Source organism: Symsagittifera roscoffensis, chromosome 4 (genome assembly GCF_963678635.1).
Source record: "Symsagittifera roscoffensis chromosome 4, txSymRosc1.1, whole genome shotgun sequence".
NCBI lineage: Eukaryota > Metazoa > Xenacoelomorpha > Acoela > Convolutidae > Symsagittifera > Symsagittifera roscoffensis.
In genome coordinates, this window is record NC_087065.1 from 40,354,672 (window position 1) to 40,371,395 (window position 16,724).

At 35.1% G+C, this 16,724-nt stretch overlaps 1 protein-coding gene across 1 annotated transcript in view; it reads right to left on the reverse strand.

Annotated features, from left to right (window-relative positions):
• Positions 1-882: 882 nt before the first annotated feature.
• The window catches only part of LOC134844878 (uncharacterized), a 527,221-nt gene continuing 511,379 nt past the window's right edge, over positions 883-16,724 (reverse strand). The window contains exons 11-17 of the mRNA XM_063861698.1: positions 14,434-14,505; positions 8,356-8,535; positions 7,849-8,055; positions 6,680-7,002; positions 6,232-6,471; positions 1,511-1,714; positions 883-1,168 (exon numbers count right to left, since the gene is read on the reverse strand). Coding sequence (XP_063717768.1) covers positions 883-1,168; positions 1,511-1,714; positions 6,232-6,471; positions 6,680-7,002; positions 7,849-8,055; positions 8,356-8,535; positions 14,434-14,505 — 1,512 coding nt within the window. The remainder of the gene's footprint in view (positions 1,169-1,510; positions 1,715-6,231; positions 6,472-6,679; positions 7,003-7,848; positions 8,056-8,355; positions 8,536-14,433; positions 14,506-16,724) is intronic.

The window sequence follows — 16,724 nt, forward strand, 5'->3', positions numbered from 1 at the left end:
TTTTAAGGTAAGTATTGCCATTCTTGAAAGAACCCTGACAGCACTCAACTACAGGGTTGAGAATTTCACCGTTTGTGACTATTTTTGATATTAAGTTTTCTGAACAAAAAAATTTCTTATCTCTTAAACTAAAAAGATTAGGATGTTAAAAATTGGAGGCCATATTCGCAACCCCTGGGGAAATCCTGACAGCATCCCACTAATGGGTTGCTTATTTCAAAGTTGATGAAATAATCTTTAAAATCAAACTCGAACATCGAAAAAAATTCTTAACCATTGCATTGTACGATATAACTTGAACGCGAAAAAATTCTTCGTTTAACATGGAATAATACGTTGAAGCAGCATAAACATGGACAGATTGCGAAGCCCGCAATTAAATATATAATAGATCAATAACATGGAAAAATCCGAAAAAGTTCCTGTGTGTCCCAATGATTGACATATGAACCTGGAACAGTTTTTTGTTTTTGGTTGAATTTTGACTACTTCATAGCGGCCGCAATATCTTTTAAAGACGCGAACCTTCGCTCGCAAACACAAGAAAAATCAGCTCTATAAAACGCAAAAAAAGTTGAAATAAGCCTCAAATTAGTAAAAGCTCGGCTACGTCTCGGATCGATCGCGACCTAGAGATTATGAATCTCGCGCACTAACCACTGAGCCACGTATGCTTAATTGATCCAGATGCTACAGGTCGTGATTATAGCGAAAGTGCCACCAAATAATGAAAAAGTAGCCGCCAAAAATTAACACTTTTATTTGGAAATTAGGTTAGAAAAAAAGAAGGTTCGTACTCATACACTAGCTGCTCGCAAGCGTAAACTACAATTTACCCAGCAGCATCGCACTTTTCAGAAAAGTGATTTTTTTGTTTTAATTTCAATTTATTCTTTGACATAAAGTCACACCAAGAACTGAATTAATAAGGACCCCAAACTCCACTTGCCAGAAGATATCTTTATTCAGGTGTCTCTTCGTCAGCCCGTACGTCTCTTGCATTTTCTTGGCTAAGACGTAGGAGTACTGAACAAAGTCTATGATCTCCTTTCTGTAGCGTTTGCTGCGCATCACTGTTGCGTGTTGTGGCGGTACTATGCTGCACAGAGAATGGGACAGTTGCGCTATGGTGGTGTCCGTATAGAGTAGCTCCTGGTTGTCTCCAGTACTACACAAAAAATTTAATGGTTGTGATGAAATCACCCATAAACCAAAGTTCAAAAATTACTTGGTATAAAAATTTATGTTCCCAATTCAGAACACATTAGAATATTAAGTTTCATAAAAATCAACATACAATCTTAATTTTGTCTACTTTTGAGCGATTGTACAATTTTTTCTTCAGTGAGTCAGGTTACTTTAATGTAGGCTTTGAAAATTGGGATCTTGCGTACGGAAAAATTATGAGTCTTACACTCACCTTGTATAGGCAATTGTCCTTGCCGCTCTTACTATTTGGATGCATGAAAAAACTGCCAATTTCTTATGAACCATGCGGTCTTCAACTAACGTGAGTTTTTTGAAGAGTGCCTTGCCCTGTGCTTCTGTGAACCAGCAGTCGTGAAACATCCACAGCACATCCGTTGGAAAGTTGGGAGCATCTATCACTGAGGCTGGGATGTCACAGGCCAAATGACCTAGTATCTCGAAGTCACCCGAGGTCAATGATACAGGGGAAAGGTCATCACAGTAGTTAAAAACTTTCCTGGCGTATCTGCAATAAAAAACGAATCATTGACTTCTCATTAACAAAGCCAATATACCGTGCTAAAAAATTCAATGAAATCAAGAAAACGAATTATGAAACGAGCAACTATTTTTGGCTCTATTCCAGTTTCCCACCCCGTTGTAAAATTTAAAAAAAATAACGATTAAAAATTGATGTAGAAACATGTTCAATAGTTCACGCTGACACATTTTTTGTAGTTTTGATACTAGTAGTTTTATAAAAGCTTTAACAAATTGAATTTCAGAAAAGTCAAAGAAAGGAGGGACGGGAAAGAGACTTACTTTTATATGGCTTTGAAGCTTTTTAAAAAATGTATGGCCTTCAAGCTCTTCGAATTTCAAGATCTTTTATGCTTCATTTATTTTATGAAATTTATTTTACACACTCAGGCGAAGCTTCACTACGCAAGACAATCAAGAAACCGCAAAAGTAGCTCTAAACCCGCAAAAAAGTAAATAAAGAAAGAAAAAGCACAATAATCCTAGAAAAATAAAAGTTTTCCGATGTCCCGGAATCGAACAGCCGACCTGGATAATACAACTGACACGTCTGCGCACTCGCGCCATGGTCTTTTGCAAGAAACAGTAACCAATAAAGCCGATAAAACAGAAGCTATTAAATTGCAAATGCTATGAAGGAAAAGTGCTATCAATTTTTTTTTTGCGATTTGAGTTTAAAAAAAAGAGATCGTAATCAAACATCAAGCTCAATGGTGTAAAACTAACCAAAATTGAGACAAAAATCTCCAGAAAGTAGAATTAAAAGGGTTTAAAAAACCGTTAAAAAACTGTTGAGCTGTAACAAAGATTAGTTATCAGACATTCCAGTTTTGCAATTGATGTGTCACTGAAAATTACAGAAAGCGGCAAAAAGAACTAAGAAATGCGCAATACAAATGTTACACAGAGGCAAAGCTGCGCTTCACGAACAATTGCGAGAACACGGCCAAAAAGCAGCTCTATCAAGTGAAGCAAGAAAAAGTAGAATTAGGCCTCGAATTAGCAAAAACACGGCTAAGTGAAGGATTCGAATCTGCGACCTACTGCAATCAAAAACTTTGAGTCTCACGCACTGACCACTCAGCCACGCAAGCGTAACAACCGACAAACACTAGTCACGAATAAAACAGCAACATATGCTAATTAAGTGCCAATGCCATTCAGCGAAAGTGGCACCAAAATCAAATAGACTCAACTTTGCAAGTAATAATTTGGGAAATAACACAAGTAATAGTTTGGATTATAACAAACTGAAGGTAAACACAATAACTTTGCATGTAAAAAATCGCAACGCATAAAACCACATCATGTATAAAATATGCTTTTCGAAAAATTGCGAGATATTTTGAATTATAAGAACTCTGAAATCGAGATTTCATTATTGTTATGTTGTTTGAAACAAATCTGTTTTTCGGTTCCTTTGATGAACCAAAAATGCATAATCTGTGCTAACTTATTACTATTCGAATGTCAAAGCACATGCAAAGAAAAAGCTGTAAAGGTGCCCCAAAAGTGGCACCAATATTTGCGACTTAGGTTGGAAAAAAGAAGGTCTGTACTAATACACTCGCTTTGCAAGTGTAATAACTTGATATGTAATAAACTTAAGGTAACCAAACTATCTTAGCTTAATGAATTGGAAAGTATGAAGCCAAATTGAGCTTAAAATGTCAATTTTGAAAATTTCATACTGAGTGGAAAAACTTTCGAAAAAGAACGTTTATTATTGATATTTTTGCATGAATAAATGGCTTTCTTCAGTTCACTTGATCAATTGAAAATGAATCAACTGTGTTAAGTTAATAGAAATCACACATGCTGCTGAATAACCAATGCAGCCTCATGCTTTAAAAGCTTCGAAAAATAGCACTAAGATATGCGACTTAGGTTGGAAAATAAGTAGCCTTATAAACTCTGGATAAATCGGTGATTTTTTATACCGCTAGAAATTAGACAAATAAAAACCCAGTTTCGAAACTAGAAATCGATCAAGTTTTTCGTGACCTTAACACTTTCCTGTTCAATAGTGGAGTTTATCTTCGTTTTCTCGAGGAAATGAACTGAACTGAAAAAGAAATCAAAAGTCAAACCCCAAAAAAGAAGTAATTTTGAGCCTGAACAAATTTTAGAGACTTTTCCCAGAAAAAAATCATCTTTACCCACAAAAGAGTCTAACACATAGGCGAAGCGGAGCCTCGCACCACTTGCGATACTACACAACCATGAAGGCATAAGTCCAAAAAAAAACATGAAAAGGTTTTAAAAAAAAAACAGGTGAACCAAAATTTTCGTATGTGCCGATGAAGGAAACCTAAGGCCCCGCTAAAGCTGGGACTACGTATTTGACATTTTTGGAATTCGTTATACTGATGCTGGACATGCGTAGTTTCAAAAATTGGACTTTGCCCAAAATCTTAGTTTTTTCTCTATTAAAATAAACCTATGAAAACTTTTGAGATTTTGGAATTTTCGCAAAGACATAACCTTTTTCTTTCAAAGGATTAACCGTCTTTGCAGAAAAAATTCCGATAGTGCTTCTTTCGATTGAACTTTTTAGATTTTGAAAGGGCAGTTTTTCAGAAAAAAATAAAATACTTTCTAAAACACGGTCAAAGTTCAAAAAGTTGACTTTCCGAAACCCGTCACTTTTTTTTAGCAAAAAGCAGGTAGTGGCCGGTAAAATAGAGAAGATTTCCTCGGGATGCTCGATTGAACACATTGAACGCTTAAACTAGTCCATCTAAAAAAAAATTGGGCATAGTAAATTATACACGTACGCTTTCAGCAACCTGTTGTGTCGATTAATCCTATGATATCAGATTTGGCAGGACAGTTATCGAGAAAGTTCAAAAAACTGTCAACAAATCTGAAAGTTGACATTTCCGAAAATGATAGCTTAGCTTTTTTAAATGGCCGTAGCCGCTTATGCAAAAGGGATTCGTCTAACCTAAAAGCTCGATTGAATCCAAAAATCACGGTTTGGCAGGGTAGTTCTCGAGAAAAGTCAAAAAAATTTAAAAAGTCAAAAAATCAGAACTTTGTTTTTTCCGAGGGACATAAATTTTTTGACTTTTCCGAGGGACATAGATTGACTTTTCCGAGGGATATAAATTATTTAGAAAATCATAAAAATGTCATATATCGAACACGAAAAGATTTGAGCAGTCATATTTGGATGCAAAATTTTAAACGCCTGAAAATACTCTGACAGCACCTCAAACTACAGATTTGCTCTAATATGTACCACGCTTGACTCCCCACATTTTTGAGGTAGTCAAAGTCGGGCAGGAAAATATGAGCTAATCCATAGTTCCTTCAGATAACTCAAAGAACAAACGATCAGAACAATAAAATTTTGGCCCAAGATACCAAAAAATGAAGGTAATGGCAACAAAAAGTCAAATCATGTCCCAAAAAAATCATATCAAAGATGATCGCTACTAAACAGTAACTATCGTCCACGGCGCTCCTAGTTTTTCGCGAAAAGCAAAGACAAAAATTACACAAATTTGAAGTTGCGCTTCGCAAACACAAGCAAGAACACGACAAAAAACAGCTTCATAAAGTGAAATAGAAAAAAATAAAAATAAGCCTTGAATTAGTAAAACTTTGATACTTATCGGATTCGACCCTGCGACGTCAAGATTTGGAATCTCATGCCCTGCCCGCTCGGCCATGATCGCTTAACAACCAACAAACACTTGTCACGAATGACACAGCTACATATGCTAATAAAATGCCAATTCGATGCAGCAAAAGTAGCATCAAATACAAAAAGATACAACTTTGCATGTAAAAAAAAATCGCAATTGATAAAACCACTTTATGTATAAATTAAGCATTTCAAAAAATTGCGAGATTAATTGAGTGAGAAAATTTCTGAAATCGAGATTTGATTTTTGTTATGTTGTTGGAAACAAATAACTTTCTTCGGTTCACTTAATGAAATAAAAATGCATCAAATGTGTAAATTTTTACCTATTCGAAGGTCAAAGCACATGTTATCAATAAGCTGTAAAGGTGCAACTAAATTTCAAAGGTGCAACAAAATATCTTATTGCCAATTCGATGCAGCAAATTCGACGCAGCAAATTTTGTTGCCATAAGTAGCAACAATGATTGCGACTTAGGTTGAAAAAAAAAGAAAGTTCGTACTACTACACATTGATTTGCAAGTGTGAACAACGTTCATCGACTCTTAAAAAGCACATATACCTAAAGGCATTCATAGATGCTTCATATAAATGAATGCACTTCTGCAGTTATTAGAGGGTTTTCCTGAAAAACATCGCGACCTATTAAAGAGTATGAACTACGATCATCAACTCTTAAAAGAACTACCTCAATAAGTGTTTTTGCTTTGTTCGTCGACACTAAGGAAGTCGAGAGGAAGCAGAAAAATTGCTCAATATATATCTAATACTGGTTGATGCTTAATTTAAATTTAAAATCAGGATCTCAATCAGATTTGTATTATCCAATTATTCAAATGTTTAGTTTTACCTGTACTCTCGTCTGTTGATTCTTGGGTCATCGGGATTGTAGTTCTGCAGAATAGACGAGGAGGAAGATGGTACAAAATTCCTCTGCGAGGGCGAGTAGTCGAACCTGCACCTCTCAATGTAGAAGCAGACTAGCTCTCTTCTCTTCGGATGTGGTATCAGGTAGACGTCTTCGAGGCCACCAATTTTGCTGATCACATCTTGGCAGTCGGCAGCATTAAGACCTTCCATCTCTTTCACACTAAAAAAATCTCAAAGGTTCGCAAAACTTATGAGCAAACTTTTGCGTCGTTATTGAGAGTTAAAGAAAGATCACCAGGAAACCGTAAAACCATAAGACAAAGCCATCTTTTTATCTCTTTTCGAGTTTTTTAGTGAAGAGTTCTCAGCTAATAGTATTACTTTGCCAATTTTAGTCTGTTTTAAAGTCTCGTAAAACTTTTGATAACCTGAACATTCTGAGAGTGAGTCCGTCGAGTGCCATCAAATTAGCCGTTCCGAGCAGACTCAAGTCAAATTCATCGATACTCCTCAATCCGTACATGGCCGCGAACGCCCTTCTGATCTGGAGGGAGAGTAGCCACGCCTTGCCCATGTTGCCTCCATTAGTCATGACCGCGTTAGTTATTCCTATCACACTTGAGAACTGACTCGAAAATATGTCTTGAGTTGTTATTCCCGAGGCTAATTTCTTCAACTGCAGTAGAGCTTTCTCGTTCACATTGGTAAGAGGCCCCGCTTCTTTTCGGTACAGCTTGTAGATGACAGTTTTCTACAAAAAAGGCCGACAATTTTACACAGAGGCGAAGCTGCGCTTTGCAAACACTAGCGAGTACACGACCAGAAAACAGCTCTATGAAGTTAAATAAGAAAAAGTAGAAATAAACCTCGAATTGGCAAAAACTCGGCTACGAGGATTCGAATCTGCGACCTACTGCAATCAAGAGATTTTGAGTCTCGCGCACTATCCACTCAGTCACGCAAGCTTATCAACCGACAAACACTAGTCACGAATAAAGCAGCTTCATATGCTTGTTAATTGCCAATGCGATTCAGCATAAATGGCACCAAATACAAATAGACTCAATTTTGCAAGTAAAAATTTGGAATGTAACAAACTGAGGGCATCCACACTACCTTTGCATAAAATAAATCGCAAAGCCTTAAGTCACATTATGTATAAACTATGCATTTCAAAAAACTGCGAGATATATTGAGTTAGAAAATTTCTGAAATCGAGTTATCATTTTTTTATGGATCAAATCACTTTTTTCGGTTCAATTGATGAATTAAAAATGCATCAACTGTGTTAACTTGTTACTATTCGAATTTCAAAGCACATGCAATGAAAAAGCTGTAAAGGTGCCCCAAATTAGTACTAATATTTGCGACTTAGGTTGGAAAACAGGAAGGTTCGTACTAAAACACTTCGCAAGTGTAAATATTCAAATTGTACAGGAAATATTTGAATCAGAAACTATTATCTTACTGTCACTATTTTTTTCTAAAATTAAACAAATTTACCAAATTTCAAGGGTTAATTTGATTTTAAAAATGCTGCAAATTCTGATGGCCGACAGAGTTTGTCTGACTAACAATTCTAAGAACAATGCTATACCTGGAAATCAGACCACGATTGACTGGCAACTTTTTCTCCCATGGCAGATGTCAATTGCACCTCTCCATTGTCATTGACTTCAAACCCCAACTGGGACAGAGACTGCAGTTCAGAGAGGAACACTTGGGGAGGCAATTCCATGGACAACTCCGGACCCAGTGACGTAACAACCATCTCCGTGAGACTTTTCGATGTTGAAACAGTCAGCTAAAACAGACCAAATAGTTTAAGCCAGAAGGCAAGGAAGCTTCAAAAAAAACGAAGGTTGAACAAAACCCACAATTTGGCCTCATGCTTCGACAAATTGATGGTCATCAAGACATCTCCCTAACTGGGATGTGATAACCCTTTGAAAGCAAACTTTTTACTTGTCATGCATTGCGTGCATTTTTACTAAAACTAGAGTGGACCGGCTAAAAATAGACCAGTTTCTTATCTTCAAATGGGATCCCATTCCTGCCTGAAAGACGGGTTACATAGTCGTTCTGTTTATATTCCGAAAAATACCTGTCCGCTGATGGCGAATTTCTGTGCTGGAGTGAGTGGGAACTTGTGTCTCGATCTGACAGCTAGATCCTTCAACAGCACCAGTTGCAAGTTGATGGTGCTGACTTCCATGGTTATGAATCTGTTGTAGTTTAGAAACGGAATCAGACGTCTCAAATTCTCCAGGTCTCTGCTATTCAACTGAGGTAAAAACAAACCGAAATTAAAACAAGGATAGCCGGTTGCTGTGCCAATCAAACAGAATTTCCGACCATAATCTCAAAAAAGTAAAACAGGTTTTTAAAATTAGTATAGTTTTTTTGCATTAGGAAAGTTGGACAACAGTTTTGGTAGAAAATGACTAGAAAAATTTTTAAAAAAATCGAAAACAAAGTTTTTCGCAGAATTTTTTTAAATTTTGAATCTCAAAATTTCAAAGGAAAAAAAACTAATTTTCGAGGCTTAAATCAAGTATAAATAAGCTATTGAGAGCCTGCTTGCTCGTTCACCTTTAGACGCTCGAAATTAGACTAAAAATCAAAAATTTCGAATCGGTTTTTCTCGACACAAAAAAAACTTAAACATCGTTCGAATCACGACTAAAAGAGCTTTGATATGATATATCACTGAAACGTATCCAATGATTATTTGTGATACCTGATTTCAGGGTGGGTCTAAGATTTTATCGAAGGGGGGATTTAAAAAAAAAAATTTTGTCGACCTTTTTTTTTTTTGCTCAGAATTGATTTTCTAAGCTCTCCCAAATCACTATAAAAATCCCATTTTCACCAAAATTTCAGCGCCGCGGGCAATTTTCTAAAAAAAAAATAGGCCAAAAAAAGGAGTTCTCAGTCACTTTTTGGAAAATGTTGGCCAAAAATCGCGTTTTCGGCGCGCGTTGCCCCTCAAAAATGGTATATTTTGGCGCCAAAGGCGCCTTTAGAAAAACTTTAGAGTCAGTCAGCCAACAAGGGGAGACCCGATTCGTCTGGTGCCTGATTTAGCGTGAAAAACAAAAACTAAAAAACACCCGAAGTTCCTCCCAATTTTCAATAGTCGGAATCGAAATAACTTGTGGAAATCTTTCTTAAATTGAAAAATGAGACCACCATTCAGGGTAGCGCGGGTAAGAGGTTCAAGGCTCTTTTACTCTTTTACTGTAACTTTAGGAGCAGTTTTAACACATGCAAAAGCAGCCTTCCACCGATACAACACAATTAGCCGTCAGAAAAAGAGACAAAGCATGAGAAAAGAAAAGTTTAAAAATCATGATATACCAAAATACGTTTGTCTCGATGTGCATTGAAGGAAACTATTTTGCGGGAAAAAAACTGAAATTTTGGAGCACGCAATCAGGAAGACGATTGACAGCTTTAATTAAGCATAAAAAATTGCGCAGCGGTGACTAAGCCGATTATACTTGGGTCGACGTTTGTTGAGCCGGAAAAAAAAGATTGCATAACTTGGTGCAAACAAAAACAAAGCATAGCCAACTGACAGTTGGAAAAGCGTAATGAACGCAAATAAATGCAAAAAACTTGCAAATTTTAAATAAAAACTAGCGTGTAACTTCAAGCTTCAAATAGATTTAAAAAACGTGAAAACTGCTTATATATCAAACATATGAAAAACAAAGGAAGGAATGCAACAGTGACATTATACGGGGGCATCCAACAACATGTATAATTTCAAAAGTTGGACGATAAAAAGTTTTCAACTTTGAGGTTCTGTTAAAACTAAAATGGCTAAATCTCCGAACTAATGGGTTTCAGATGTTCGAATTTTGAATTCAGAAACAAAACCCTAAAATGGCCTGAAATATCAATAAAATTTCTGAAATCTCATTTGAAATATCAATTTCGAAAACGTAAACAATTTGAGCAAAAATATTACGATGGAGGCCATATCTGCAACTGCTGGTAGTAACCCACTTCACACCACAAATGAGTCGACCAATTCAAAATTTGAGATGTATTTTTTTGAAAACTGGAACTTTTGAAAATAATTGAAAAATCATAAAACGCAATATCTAGGAAAGTGAAATGCATTGAGCAGTCAAATTTGGCATTGAGCAGTCAAGATATGAACTCCTGAGGCATTAAGGATTTCATAATTTTTTTAATCAAGTTTTTTGAAAAAAAACGTCATGTCTCGGAAACCTAAAGCATTTGAGCAGTCGCAATTGAAAGCCAGATTTTCACCTCCTGAGAATACCCCACTGTTTCCAATCACAAGTTGGAAATTTCGAATATTTCGAACTTTTTCAATTCAAAGTTTTCTGATATTTTGAAGAAAAAATTTTTTAAAAAGTCTTATCTCGAAAACTACAGGAAATTGAGCAGTCATATCTGGAGGCAAGATTTGCAGGCCCTGAGACTACATGACAACACACAACTACAAATTTGAGGATTTGAATTTTTGTCAAATTTCTTTATTCAAAAATCACAAAAGTAGTATCTTATAACTAAAATGATTTGGGTATTCATAATTTGATGCCACATTGGCGACCCACGTGGAAGCCTGACAGCATACCACTCTTGGTTTGCTTATTTCAAACTTAGTGAAATAAACCCTGAAATCAAATGGGAAAATCAACAAAAATTTAACCGGAGCAAAATACCATATAGCTTAACCATGAAATTTTTTCGAAATGCATCACTGGTACGTTGAAAAGCTTGAGCATGGCGATATAAGTGAAGCCAGCATTCGAATATCTAATTAATAGATATATGGTTCTAAAGCTCTCTGAAGATCACTAGTACTTTAAATTTGACCCCTTTTTTTATGAAAGTAACCCTTTTTGAGAAACCTGGATCAACAAGAAAAAAAGTTTTTTTCGCTGGGAATTTGAAAAAAAAACTCCACTTCAGAAACTAGAAGTTCCACTTTTGAAAAATCTCAAATTTCAAATTAAAAAAAAGATGCCCTTCAAGCTCTTTGGATTTATGATTGACATTTTGGATTAAATTACACCAATTTAAACAAGCTGGATCAACAAGTAATTAATATATTTCACTGGGTAATCTCATATTTAAATTCGATTTTCGAAATTAGAAGTTGATCACGTTTTTCGTTAAAACTACACATTTGCTGATCGGTAAATTGCCTTTCTTTTAACAAAGGAAATGACGTCAACTGAAAAAACCAAACAGCGAAAAATCAAAAATAAGCGCGAAAAGTTTTCCTTAAAACACAAAATAAAAAATCGCCAAGACCTATATAAGAGTACTCATTACGTTCATTACTCTGAATAAAGCCAGAGCAAAAAGATAAAATTATCTGCCATGGTTATGAATCTGTTGTAGTTTAGAAACGGAATCAGACGTCTCAAATTCTCCAGGTCTCTGCTATTCAACTGAGGTAAAAACAAACCGAAATTAAAACTAGGATAGCCGGTTGCTGTGCCAATCAAACAGAATTTCCGACCATAATCTCAAAAAAGTAAAACAGGTTTTTAAAATTAGTATAGTTTTTTTGCATTAGGAAAGTTGGACAACAGTTTTGGTAGAAAATGACTAGAAAAAATTTTTAAAAAAACCGAAAACAAAGTTTTTCGCGGAATTTTTTTTTAATTTTGAATCTCAAAATTTCAAAGGAAAAAAAACTAATTTTCGAGGCTTAAATCAAGTATAAATAAGCTATTGCGAGCCTGCTTGCTCGTTCACCTTTAGACGCTCGAAATTAGACTAAAAATCAAAAATTTCGAATCGGTTTTTCTCGACACAGAAAAAAACTTAAACATCGTTCGAATCACGACTAAAAGAGCTTTGATATGTTATATCACTGAAACCTATCCAATGATTATTTGTGATACCTGATTTTAGGGTGGTGTCTGATTTAGCGTGAAAAACAAAAACTAAAAAACACCCGAAGTTCCTCCCAATTTTCAATAGTCGGAATCGAAATAACTTGTGGAAATCTTTCTTAAATTGAAAAATGAGACCACCATTCAGGGTAGCGCGGGTAAGAGGTTCAAGGCTCTTTTACTCTTTTATTGTAACTTTAGGAGCAGTTTTAACACATGCAAAATCAGCCTTCCACCGATACAACACAATTAGCCGTCAGAAAAAGAGACAAAGCATGAGAAAAGAAAAGTTTAAATATCATGATATACCAAAATACGTTTGTCTCGATGTGCAAGGAAACTATTTTGCGGGAAAAAAAACTGAAATTTTGGAGCACGCAATCAGGAAGACGACTGACAGCTTTAAATAAGCATAAAAAATTGCGCAGCGGTGACTAAGCCGATTATACTTGGGTCGACGTTTGTTGAGCCGGAAAAAAAAGATTGCATAACTTGGTGCAAACAAAAACAAAGCATAGCCAACTGACAGTTGGAAAAGCGTAATGAACGCAAATAAATGCAAAAAACTTGCAAATTTTAAATAAAAACTAGCGTGTAACTTCAAGCTTCAAATAGATTTAAAAAACGTGAAAACTGCTTATATATCAAACATATGAAAAACAAAGGAAGGAATGCAACAGTGACATTATACGGGGGCATCCAACAACATGTATAATTTCAAAAGTTGGACGATAGAAAGTTTTCAACTTTGAGGTTCTGTTAAAACTAAAATGGCTAAATCTCCGAACTAATGGGTTTCAGATGTTCGAATTTTGAATTCAGAAACAAAACCCTAAAATGGCCTGAAATATCAATAAAATTTCTGAAATCTCATTTGAAATATCAATTTCGAAAACGTAAACAATTTGAGCAAAAATATTACGATGGAGGCCATATCTGCAACTGCTGGTAGTAACCCACTTCACACCACAAATGAGTCGACCAATTCAAAATTTGAGATGTATTTTTTTTGAAAACTGGAACTTCTGAAAATAATTGAAAAATCATAAAACGCAATATCTAGGAAAGTGAAATGCATTGAGCAGTCAAATTTGGCATTGAGCAGTCAAGATATGAACTCCTGAGGCATTAAGGATTTCATAATTTTTTTAATCAAGTTTTTTGAAAAAAATTTCATGTCTCGGAAACCTAAAGCATTTGAGCAGTCGCAATTGAAAGCCAGATTTTCACCTCCTGAGAATACCTCACTGTTTCCAATCACAAGGTTGGAAATTTCAAATCAAAGTTTTCTGATATTTTGAAGAAAAAAAATTTTAAAAAGTCTTATCTCGAAAACTACAGGAAATTGAGCAGTCATATCTGGAGGCAATATTTGCAGGCCCTGAGACTACATGACAACACACAACTACAAATTTGAGGATTTAAATTTTTGTCAAATTTCTTTATTCAAAAATCAGAAAAGTAGTATCTTATAACTAAAATGATTTGGGTATTCATAATTTGATGCCACAATGGCGACCCACGTGGAAGCCTGACAGCATACCACTCTTGGTTTGCTTATTTCAAACTTAGTGAAATAAACCCTGAAATCAAATGGGAAAATCAACAAAAATTTAACCGGAACAAAATACCATATAGCTTAACCATGAAATTTTTTCGAAATGCATCACTGGTACGTTGAAAAGCTTGAGCATGGCGATATAAGTGAAGCCAGCATTCGAATATCTAATTAATAGATATATGGTTCTAAAGCTCTCTGAAGATCACTAGTACTTTAAATTTGACCCCTTTTTTTATGAAAGTAACCCTTTTTGAGAAACCTGGATCAACAAGAAAAAAAGTTTTTTTCGCTGGGAATTTGAAAAAAAAACTCCACTTCAGAAACTAGAAGTTCCACTTTTGAAAAATCTCAAATTTCAAATTAAAAAAAAGATGCCCTTCAAGCTCTTTGGATTTATGATTGACATTTTGGATTAAATTACACCAATTTAAACAAGCTGGATCAACAAGTAATTAATATATTTCACTGGGTAATCTCATAATCAAATTCGATTTTCGAAATTAGAAGTTGATCACGTTTTTCGTTAAAACTACACATTTGCTGATCGGTAAATTGCCTTTCTTTTAACAAAGGAAATGACGTCAACTGGAAAAACCAAACAGCGAAAAATCAAAAATAAGCGCGAAAAGTTTTCCTTAAAACACAAAATAAAAAATCGCCAAGACCTATATAAGAGTACTCATTACGTTCATTACTCTGAATAAAGCCAGAGCAAAAAGATAAAATTATCTGCCATGGTTATGAATCTGTTGTAGTTTAGAAACGGAATCAGACGTCTCAAATTCTCCAGGTCTCTGCTATTCAACTGAGGTAAAAACAAACCGAAATTAAAACTAGGATAGCCGGTTGCTGTGCCAATCAAACAGAATTTCCGACCATAATCTCAAAAAAGTAAAACAGGTTTTTAAAATTAGTATCGTTTTTTTTGCATTAGGAAAGTTGGACAACAGTTTTGGTAGAAAATGACTAGAAAAATTTTAAAAAAAAACCGAAAACAAATTTTTCGCAGAATTTTTTTTAAATTTTGAATCTCAAAATTTCAAAGGAAAAAAAACTAATTTTCGAGGCTTAAATCAAGTATAAATAAGCTATTGCGAGCCTGCTTGCTCGTTCACCTTTAGACGCTCGAAATTAGACTAAAAATCAAAAATTTCGAATCGGTTTTTCTCGACACAGAAAAAAACTTAAACATCGTTCGAATCACGACTAAAAGAGCTTTGATACGTTATATCACTGAAACCTATCCAATGATTATTTGTGATACCTGATTTTAGGGTGGGCCTAAGATTTTTTCGAAGGGGGGATTTTGAAAACAAAAAAATTTTGTCGACCTTTTTTTTTTGCTCAGAATTGATTTTCTAAGCTCTCCCAAATCACTATAAAAATCCCATTTTCACCAAAATTTCAGCGCCGCGGGCAATTTTCTAAAAAAAAACAGGCCAAAAAAGGAGTTCTCAGTCACTTTTTGGAATATGTTGGCCAAAAATCGCATTTTCGGCGCGCGTTGCCCCTCAAAAATGGTTTATTTTGGCGCCAAAGGCGCCTTTAGAAAAACTTTAGAGTCAGTCAGCCAACAAGGGGAGACCCGATTCGTCTGGTGCCTGATTTAGCGTGAAAAACAAAAACTAAAAAACACCCGAAGTGCCTCCCAATTTTCAATAGTCGGAATCGAAATAACTTGTGGAAATCTTTCTTAAATTGAAAAATGAGACCACCATTCAGGGTAGCGCGGGTAAGAGGTTCAAGGCTCTTTTACTCTTTTATTGTAACTTTAGGAGCAGTTTTAACACATGCAAAATCAGCCTTCCACCGATACAACACAATTAGCCGTCAGAAAAAGAGACAAAGCATGAGAAAAGAAAAGTTTAAAAATCATGATATACCAAAATACGTTTGTCTCGATGTGCATTGAAGGAAACTATTTTGCGGGAAAAAAAACTGAAATTTTGGAGCACGCAATCAGGAAGACGATTGACAGCTTTAAATAAGCATAAAAAATTGCGCAGCGGTGACTAAGCCGATTATACTTGGGTCGACGTTTGTTGAGCCGGAAAAAAAAGATTGCATAACTTGGTGCAAACAAAAACAAAGCATAGCCAACTGACAGTTGGAAAAGCGTAATGAACGCAAATAAATGCAAAAAAATTGCAAATTTTAAATAAAAACTAGCGTGTAACTTCAAGCTTCAAATAGATTTAAAAAACGTGAAAACTGCTTATATATCAAACATATGAAAAACAAAGGAAGGAATGCAACAGTGACATTATACGGGGGCATCCAACAACACATATAATTTCAAAAGTTGGACGATAAAAAGTTTTCAACTTTGAGGTTCTGTTAAAACTAAAATGGCTAAATCTCCGAACTAATGGGTTTCAGATGTTCGAATTTTGAATTCAGAAACAAAACCCTAAAATGGCCTGAAATATTAATAAAATTTCTGAAATCTCATTTGAAATATCAATTTCGAAAACGTAAACAATTTGAGCAAAAATATTACGATGGAGGCCATATCTGCAACTGCTGGTAGTAACCCACTTCACACCACAAATGAGTCAACCAATTCAAAATTTGAGATGTATTTTTTTAAAAACTGGAACTTTTGAAAATAATTGAAAAATCATAAAACGCAATATCTAGGAAAGTGAAATGCATTGAGCAGTCAAATTTGGCATTGAGCAGTCAAGATATGAACTCCTGAGGCATTAAGGATTTCATAATTTTTTTAATCAAGTTTTTTGAAAAAAACGTCATGTCTCGGAAACCTAAAGCATTTGAGCAGTCGCAATTGAAAGCCAGATTTTCACCTCCTGAGAATACCTCATTGTTTCCAATCACAAGTTGGAAATTTCGAATATTTCGAACTTTTTCAAATCAAAGTTTTCTGATATTTTGAAGAAAAAAAATTTTAAAAAGTCTTTTCTCGAAAACTACAGGAAATTGAGCAGTCATATCTGGAGGCAAGATTTGCAGGCCCTGAGACTACATGACAACACACAACTACAAATTTGAGTATTTAAATTT